The 9,878-nt window shown below is 37.3% G+C and overlaps 1 protein-coding gene across 3 annotated transcripts in view; it reads right to left on the bottom strand.

Moving 5' to 3' along the window:
• FZD3 (frizzled class receptor 3) overlaps nucleotides 1–9,878 on the bottom strand; it is an 81,285-nt gene that overhangs the window by 48,962 nt on the left and 22,445 nt on the right. For all 3 annotated transcript variants that reach the window (XM_017540438.2, XM_037742680.1, XM_017540439.2), the window contains one exon: nucleotides 1,283–1,479. In XM_017540438.2, the coding sequence (XP_017395927.1) occupies nucleotides 1,283–1,479 (197 nt within the window). The remainder of the gene's footprint in view (nucleotides 1–1,282; nucleotides 1,480–9,878) is intronic.

The following is a 9,878-nucleotide window of genomic DNA, read 5'->3' as shown; positions in this document are numbered from 1 at the left end:
AAAAAAAAAAAAAAAGAAAGAAAAGAGAAAAGAAAACAAATTGGTTTCATTAAATGTCACTTTGCTTAAAGTCACATTTTCCAAGAACCTATCAACAACATTAAGAGAGGACTTACTATACATGATTTATTATTTCTTAAGTCTCTAAGTCTCTCCATCTGTCAAGTAACAGTCACTTTACTTACCTCCAAGGGCTATTGCTGGATAACAAACAAAATTATTTTTAAATATGAAGGAGAAGAGAATGTTGCTTATAATAACAAAAACCTAGAAACAATCTAAATGACCATCAGTAGGAGAAGGCTAAGTAACTTAATACAATTGGCTACTATATGGCAATTAAAAGGAATGTACCAAACCTACAAATACAAACATAGATACATATAAAAATGTTATGTTGTTTATGGATATGCATATACATAGTTAAGAGTATAGAAGCAAACATGGGAATGATTTTAAAACAAATTCAACATAAAGATTATCTCACTCCTGGGGAGGAAAGATAATGAGTTCAAGATGGGTAACACGGAAAAACCTTCAACTGTACCTGTATTGTTTCTTAAAAAAAAAATCTGAAGCCAATATTATAAACTGTTAAAATTGGACAAAGCTAGATAATAATAGGTACGTAAGTATTCACCTTATTCTTTACCCTTAAAATGGTTCAGAATATAAACAGGTAAAATATTATATTACTTTTTTTCAGATCCTTCTGTGGTAATATTATTACTAACAATAATGCTCACTCATATGAAACTTTAAGAATGTCAAATAAATCCTCACAACTTTAAGACATGCTTATAGTCTATATAATGGATGTAATTTGAAGAGTATTTGACATTTTCTGGATTTGGTATGTTAATAAATGACAGAAAAAAAAGAAATGACAGAACCATTCTACAAGTCTCCATCTAAATCATAAAGGTATTTAAGCCCCTGCAATGATGAAGTAATAAATGATTTTCTTCTCTGTATAATTTTTCACAAATAGCACTATTTTCATAATCAGAAAAAAGGTTTTAAAGGAGGAAAAATCAACTGTCTTGATTACATAATTCTTAAGTCTAAAAAACTTCTTCACAGAAATGTTTTGTTTTTCATTTACTGCTTTCAAATGTATAAGCAAACAAACAATTCTGAGGCCATAAAATTGCTGTTCAAAATTAATGACTAATATGTACACTTCAAAAAGTTTTTTTCAAAACAGGTACAAAAGAAGACAAGTAATTTTAAACATATTGCAACATAAGAAATGATGCATAAAAATCTATGATTTTCGCACCTACTGCATTCCATATCTTCAGGCCAAGGAACACCAAACATCTCCATGAGCTTCGAGCACTCACTGTAAGCCCGCTGACACAGCCTACGACAGGGAAGTGTGACACGTCCATATTCCATACAAATAGGAGCATAGAGAGCACAAAGAAAAGGCCGGAAATCCCGAGAACAATCCAGATTCACCATAGGGTGGAATGGCTAGGGAAAAGTTAAAATTGAATAGTTAGTTAAAAAGCTGTAAACAAGTTAAAGCTTTGAATAATACTGCAACATTCTCTTTCATTAAAAGAAAATTCTGAGTGTTATTAAATTTTCTGAAGGGGAGTTTTTAGTTTTTTTCAATAAAATGTCCCAGCCCTACCTACCCTTGAAGACTCTAATTTAGTTAAATGTGAGGTGTATCTGAGAATCTATATGTATATTTTAGGTATTATAGGCAATATTAATGAAGAAGCAGGGTTGAGAACCACTGACAATATCCATTTTACAAAGAATAAATCCACAAAAGACGTGCATCAAGTGTTCAAAAGTGTGGTACTATTGGTGACAGGGTTACAAGAAATTTTAGTTTTCTTCTTTTAAGTATTCCTTTTTTTTTTTTTTGAGATGGAGCCTCGCTCTGTCGCCCAGGCTGGAGTACAGTGGTGTGATCTTGGCTCACTGCAACCTCTATCTCCCATGTTCAAGCAATTCTCCTGCCTCAGCCTCCTAAGCAGCTGGGATTACAGGCATGCACCACCACGGCCGGATAATTTTTTGTATTTTCAGTAGAGACGGGGTTTCACTATGTTGGCCAGGCAGCTCTCACATTCCTGATCTCAAGTGATCCACCAGCCTTGGCCTCCCAAAGTGCTGGGATTATAGGCATGAGCCACCATACCCGGACTCTTTTAAGTATTTCAATTTCTAAATCTTCAATTAACTTTTGTCTACAGGAGAGAGAGGACAACAAGTAATAGGAGAAAAAAAGAGAAAAGGAGAGAAAGGTAAGTAATAACATAGTAGTAATTTAGGCATTGAAGGTGGGAGAAGGTCTCCCATTTTGGTTTCAAATTTTTTTTTTTTTTTCAGGGTCTTTCTTGCTCTGTCACCCAGGCTGGAGTGCAGGGACAAGACCTCTGCCTCCTAGGTTCAAGCAATTTTCCCACCTCAGCCTCTTGAGTAGCTCACAGGCACGCACCACCACAACTGGCTAATTTTTGTATTTTTTTTTTAAAGACAGGGTCTTGCCATGCTGTCCAAGCTGGTGGTCCCAAACTCCTGTCCACCTCAGCTGTCCAAAGTGCTGGGATTACAAGTGTAAGCCACCAGGCCTTTTTTACATTTTACAAAACATTTTAAACAGAGTTCTTTATAGTGTGAAATCATATGATAAAACAAAGCTCATGCTGTAAGCTAACATTAAGGAAAAAAAAAAAATAGTAGCCCCAAACATAAAACCACAGTAAAATAATCATTACAACCACAGGAACAGATAAAATATCCCAAAGGATGTGCATCTGGGCTTTTGACTATGGAATATTTTCCCCATTTATTTATATAATAGTTTGAGTCATTACTGATTTTGAACTGGTTAGAGATATTTTCACCACCAGGCCTTCCTAATGTGGATGCATCAATCAATTTGTTTCTACCTTGATGTATATTATTTTCCAGAAGCCTCCTATACATAATACAATTAGAAGATCAAGAGTCACTTAAAGAAACTGGTTTCAAAGAACTATAAAAAGAATATAATAACTGATATATAACAATAAACTATATGTGACTTTCATTTCTAAGAAAGATAGAGTACTCTGTATTAGGCCAATGTTTCCATCAAGAACAACTTAAAGAGAAAAAAAGTTTTAAGTTATCTACTTAAAGCCATTGGAGAACTGCTAAGGAACTTTGGAAGAAATAAGAATTCAAATAGCAGGAAAGCACAAACAAGTAGCCTGATATATACAGGCCACTTTTCCATGGAGGCATTTGCTGAACCGGGTGTAAGACAAGAGGCTAGGAATCAAGCTTTGCTTAGGCTGTGCTGGAGAACCTGAGAAACCAGCAGAGCTGTAGGTGGTCTTGCGAGGCTATAGAGACAAAATTGGAAACGAAAGAAACAAGATCTAAGTGAGAAGTGGGAAGGACTGAGCCTTACACAGGGGCAGTTTTCTCTCTGTGTATTTGAAAATTCTAAAGCTACACAGGGAAGGACACTAAGAAGCTAAGCAGAAAGCCTCTGAAGAACAGAGTAGAGATTTTGGCAGTCTTATTAGTCTGAAGAGACATGAATCACAGTTCAACCCCTGCAGAGCAACTCAACATAACAGACTTTCAGCTGAGAAGTACTGAAAGACTAACATCCTAGTAGCAGAGACAAATCAGAGGGAGGGACTTACCAACACTGCAATGTAGCGTCTACTCAGCTCAGTTCCTGACTGAATTAAAGTGATCTAGTGGCCGGACACAGTGGCTCATGGCTATAATCTGAGCATTCTGGGAGGCCAAGACAGGAGGATCACCTGAGCTCAGGAATTTCAGATCAGCCTAGGCAAAACAGCAAAACTATTTCTACTTTAAAAAAAAAAAAAAAAATAGCCAGGCATGGTGGCATATGCCTGTAGTCTCAGCTACTTGGGTGGCAGAGGCAGGAGGACCACTTTAGCCCAGTAGCTCAAGGCTGCAGTAAGCTATGACTGAGGCTGCAGTGAGCTATGATCACCAAGTATTCAGCCTGGGAGACAGAGTGAGATCCTGTCTCTAAATAAATAAATAAAAATAAACTGATCTTTTCCCATTTATCTACTAAGCAGAAAAGAGGATTAATCTTTTCTACAGTAATATAACGTACCTGGAACCTCACTAATATTTTATAATGTCTAGCACTCAGTAAAAATTACTGGGCATTCCAAGTGGTGATCCAGCTTTCCAACACACAAGATGTAATGATGACTAACACCTTCAGTAAAATGAAAGATTAAAAAATTCATCAGAAAATCAGAATTTATTATAAGAATCAAATTAAAATTCTATAATTGAAATATATAATTACTGAAATTAAGGACTTATTAGCGATATCAAAAGATAGGACTGGCAAAACAGAAAACAAGGTAAGAGAAAATACGCAAACAGAAAGTGGGTCACAGACCGCAAAATACAGAAAAGAGCACAAGAAACATGTAAAACACACAAAAAAGGTCCAATACATGTAAATACAATCTCAAGAAGAGAGCTCAGTAAGAACGAGGCTGAGGCAATACATAAAAGGATGATGGGTAAGGATTTTTCAAAACTGATTAAAGACAACAACCTACAGATCTGAGAAGTTCTGCAAACTGCAGGAAGGATAAATACAAGAAAACCTCAGCTAGGCATATATTAAATGACTGAAAACCAAAGAAAAATATGTTAAGGGCAGTCAGTGGAAAAGAGACATTACCTTCAAGGAAGCGACAGTAACTTTCAGAGTTGACTTCAGAAAACCAGGCAACAATGGGATGGCTTATGTAAAAAGCTGAAGGAAAATAAATGCAAATCTATAATTCTCTAGGCAGTAAAAATATTATTTACAAATGAAGGCAAATACACTTTTAGATAGACAAAACCGAAAAGTGGACCGGGCGCGGTGGCTCACGCCTGTAATCCCAGCACTTTGGGAGGCCGAAGTGGGTGGATAACAAGGTCAAGAGATCGAGACCATCCTGGTCAACATGGTGAAACCCCGTCTCTACTAAAAATACAAAAAATCAGCTGGGCATGGTGGCGCGTGCCTGTAATCCCAGCTACTCAGGAGGCTGAGGCAGGAGAACTGCCTGAACCCAGGAGGCGGAGGTTGTGGTGAGCCGAGATCGCGCCATTGCACTCCAGCCTGGGTAACAAGAGCGAAACTCCGTCTCAAAAAAAACAAAACAAAAAAACAGAAAAGTGAGTCATCAGCAAACCACACTAAAAGAAATGCTTGAAAATTCTTTAGACAAAAGGGATATGCTCTAACATGGAAATTCAAAATGAATTAAGAGCAACAAAAGGGATGACTGTGGGAAAATATAAATGAATACTCTTTGTGCCAAAAAAAAAACACACACCATCTTAAAATACATACAAAATACATGTAAAACTAACGTGCATAGTAATAAAGTGGAAAAGGTGGAGGGTCAGAAGGTCACTAATGGGGGAATGGTTGAAGTAACTATTTCTATTAGACTATTATAAGTCAAAAGTGCATATCATAATTTTTAGGGTAAACAATAGAAGAATGCATAACTAACAAAGTAACAGAGAGGGAAACAAATAATAAAAAGAAGAAGACAAGATAAGACAGAAAAAGAATGCAAAATAGTTTGAAAAAATTAAAATCAAATAGTAAGATTGTAGATCTAAACCCAAGCAGACAAATGAAAATTTTAAAAACACCAACAGAAAATTATAAAAAATTATTCCATTTCTAAGAGCATCAAAAAGAATAAATACTTAGGAATATATTTATCCAATGTCATGTAAGACAGAAAACTATAAAATATTGTTGGTGGAAACGGAAGACCTAAATAAACAGAAAGACATCCTGTGTTCATGGTTTGGACGACAATGTTGTTCAGATGGCAGTACTGCCAAAAGAGATCTATAGATTCAATGCAATCCCTTCGAAAATCCCAATGGCCTTCTGTTGTTGCAGAAATGGAAAAGCTGGTCCTAAAATTTATATGGAATTAAAAGAGACTCTGAATAGCCAAAACAATCTTGAAAAAGAACCAATTGGAGTACTCATATTTTCCAATTTCAAAACTTATCACAAAGCTATTATAGGAATCAAAAGTGTGTACTAGGTAAGGATAGACATATAGCTTAATGGGATAGAATTAGGAATCTAGAATTAAACCGTCACATGTATTGCTGACTCATTTTCAAAAAAGATGCCAAGACTGTTCAATAGGAAAAAAGTCTCTTCAACAAAAGATACTGGAACAAGAGAAAAATTCACATGCAAAAGCGTAACGTTAGACTCTTACATGATATACAAAAATCAACTCAAAATTTATTGAAGGTATAAGTATAAAAGCATAATCTAGAAAACTCATAGAAGAAAACATAGGGGAAATCTCCACAACCTTGGATTTAGCAATGGTTTCTTAGATATGACACCAAAAGCACAGGCTCAAAAGATAAAAATAGGTAGGCTGGACTTCATCAAAAATACAAGCTTCTATGTACTGAAGGACACTATCAGGAGAGTGAATGGACAACCCACAGAATGGAAGAAAATATGTGATGTTCAAGCAAAAATTTGTGCATGAATGTTTACAGGAAAGCAGCATTATTCCTAATAGCCAAGAAGAGCAAAATAAACCAAAAGCAAGCAAAATAATAAAAAGAAGAAATCAATGAAATTGAAAACAGAAAAGCAATAGAGAAAAATCATTCAAACCAAGAGCTTTCTTTAAAAATAAAATTGATGCCAGGCGCGGTGGCTCACGCCTGTAATCCCAGCACTTTGGGAGGCCGAGGCGGGTGGATCACGAGGTCAAGAGATTGAGACCATCCTGGTCAACATGGTGAAACCCCGTCTCTACTAAAAATACAAAAATCAGCTGGGCATGGTGGTGCGTGCCTGTAGTCCCAGCTACTCAGGAGGCTGAGGCAGGAGAATTGCCTGAACCCAGGAGGCGGAGGTTGCGGTGAGCCGAGATCGCGCCATTGCACTCCAGCCTGGGTAACAAGAGTGAAACTCCGTCTCAAAAAAAAAATAAAATAAAATAAAATAAAATTGATAAGTCTTTAGAAAAGCTGATTTTAAAAAAGGAAAAACACAAGTTACCAATAAGAATGAAAGGGGATGCCACCAGAGGTTCCAAAGACATTAAAAACACAGTTTTTAAACAAACAACGCTATGCACATAAACTACACAACTTAGATGAAATGGCCTAATTCCGCAAAAGCCACAAACGACCAAACTCACCCCATTTGATACTGATAACCGCAACAGTCCCAGAACCATTACAGAAATTGAATTTGTAGTTAACCTCCCAAAAAAGAAACGTCCAGGTCAGATGGCTTCATCGGTGAATTCTAACCAAACATTAAAGAATTACACCAATTGGTATTACAAGAATCTGTTCCAGAAAACAGAGGAGGAAACACATCCCAACTAATTCTCTGATGTAAGGATTACTTAATATTAAAACCAGAAAAAGATAGCACAAAAGAAGAAAAACTACAGATAATATCCCTCATGAAAATAAATGTAAAAATCCTTAAAAAGTTGTGGCAAATCAACATAAGAAATATATTAAAAGAATTACATACCACAACCTAGTAGGGTTTATTCTAGAAATTCAACGTGGTTCAATATTCAAAAGTCAATGTAATCTACCAAAAAACAGCCTAATAAAGAAAAATCATATGGTCATACCAAATAATGTAGAAAAGGCCTTCATAAGTTTAAAAGTGTTCAGCAAACTAGAAATAGAGGGTAATTTTTTCAATTTGATAAAGAGTACCTACAAAAAAACCATACGGTTAACTTCATATGTAATGGTGAAACACTGGATGCTTACCCCTAGAACTGTAAACAAGGCAAGGACACCAGCTCTCATCACCCTTACTCAACACAGTACTGGAATCCTACAAGTGCAATAAAGCAAGGAGGTGTGTGTGGGGGGGGGAAGGCACCTATTTTTGGAAGAAATAAAAAAGCCAATCTCAAAAGATAATATACCATATGATTTCACATTGCTATGGTTTGGATGTGTCCCCCAAGAAGTGTGTTTGAAACGTAATCACCCTAACAGTAGAGGTGAGATCTTTTAGAGGTGATTAGGCCACAAAGTCTTTGCCCTTATGAATGGATTAATGCTGTTATCACAGAAGCGAGTTTGTTATAAACAGATGAGGTCAGCCCCCTCTTGCTCTCTCTTACATTCTTGCCCTTCCACCTTCTGCCATGGGTTGACACCACAAAGACTTTGTCAGAGGCCAGCACCTTGATCTTGGACTTCCTAGCCTTCATAACTGTGAAGAAATAAATTTCTGTTCTTTATAAATTACCTTGGCCGGACGCGGTGGCTCACGCCTAAAATCCCAGCACTTTGGGAGGCCGAGGCGGGTGGATCACCAGGTCAAGAGATCGAGACCATCCTGGTCAACATGGTGAAACCCTGTCTCTACTAAAAATACAAAAATTAGCTGGACACGGTGGCACGTGCCTGTAGTCCCAGCTACTCGGGAGGCTGAGGCAGGAGAATAGCTTGAACCCAGGAGGCGGAGGTTGCGGTGAGCCGAGATCACGCCATTGCACTCCAGCCTGGGTAACAGGAGTGAAACCCCGTCTCAAAATAAATAAATAAATTACCTGGTTTATGGTATTCTATGATAGCAGCGCAAAATGGACTAAGACACATGTATATAACATTCCCAAAATGACAAAATTATAGAGATAGAGAGCAGATTAGTGGTTGCCTGGCATTAGGAAAGGCGAAGAGGGCAAAAGAAAGCACAAGAGTCTTCCTCAGTGGTGACAAAACAGTATCTTGACTATAATGGTGGCTACAAGAATCTATACATGTTAATAAAAATTACAGACTGTACACATAACACACACTCACATATAAAACTACACATATATACATAAGTAAAAACTGGTGAAATATAAGACCTGTAGACTGAACCAATGTTAATTTCCTGATTTTAATATTGCATTACAGCTATAGAACATACTAAGATTAGGGAGGAAGGAACAGGTAAAGAATACACAGAATCTCTGTATTATTTTTGTAATTTCCCATGAGTATCTATTTTAAAATTTAAAAGTTAAAAAAGTATTACATTTACATGCCAATATATGTACATACATCATACATACAAGCACATGTATGTCTCAAACTTGCTTTGTACTTACCAATACACAAAATACCAAACAACCAGATATATTATTATATTAACACATTAATAAAACCTCCATGTATGAGCCCCATTAGGAATTACGAAATTGATTTGAATGACTCTTTTGTGCTTCTTCCGCTTACTAGCTATAAGTACCTGTATCTCAGCTAGCATTTGCTGACACTTACTATAGTCCAAGTGTTACAGTAGGTAGTTAGTCAGACATGAGCAGAGCAGTAGAGGGCCCACACCACACCCCTCCTCCACAACTAGGAATGTCAGGCAACCATCAGGTGATGGTCAGGTGTTGTTAAACTGCCTCACTAAAATTGGTTTCAGCTGGTGCCAGGAAAGGCAGTATTTCAACAAATCAGAAAAACCTGGCCAGCCGAAGTGGCTCATGCCTATAATCCCAGAACTTTGGGAGGCCAAGGCAGGTGGATCACCTCAGGTTGGGAGTTTGAGACCAATCTGACCAACATGGAGAAACTCAATCTCTACTAAAAATAAAAAATTATCCATGGCTGGGCGCGGTGGCTCAAGCCTGTAATCCCAGCACTTTGGGAGGCCGAGGCGGGTGGATCACGAGGTCAAGAGATCGAGACCATCCTGGTCAACATAGTGAAACCCCGTCTCTACTAAAACTACAAAAAATTAGCTGGGCATGGTGGTGCATGCCTGTAATCCCAGCTACTCAGGAGGCTGAGGCAGGAGAATTGCCTGAACCCAGGAGGCGGAG

This window comes from Cebus imitator, unplaced genomic scaffold, assembly GCF_001604975.1.
Source record: "Cebus imitator isolate Cc_AM_T3 unplaced genomic scaffold, Cebus_imitator-1.0 Scaffold125, whole genome shotgun sequence".
NCBI lineage: Eukaryota > Metazoa > Chordata > Mammalia > Primates > Cebidae > Cebus > Cebus imitator.
The sequence above is the reverse complement of the archived record's forward strand: the minus strand, read 5'-3'. Positions and strand labels throughout refer to the sequence as shown.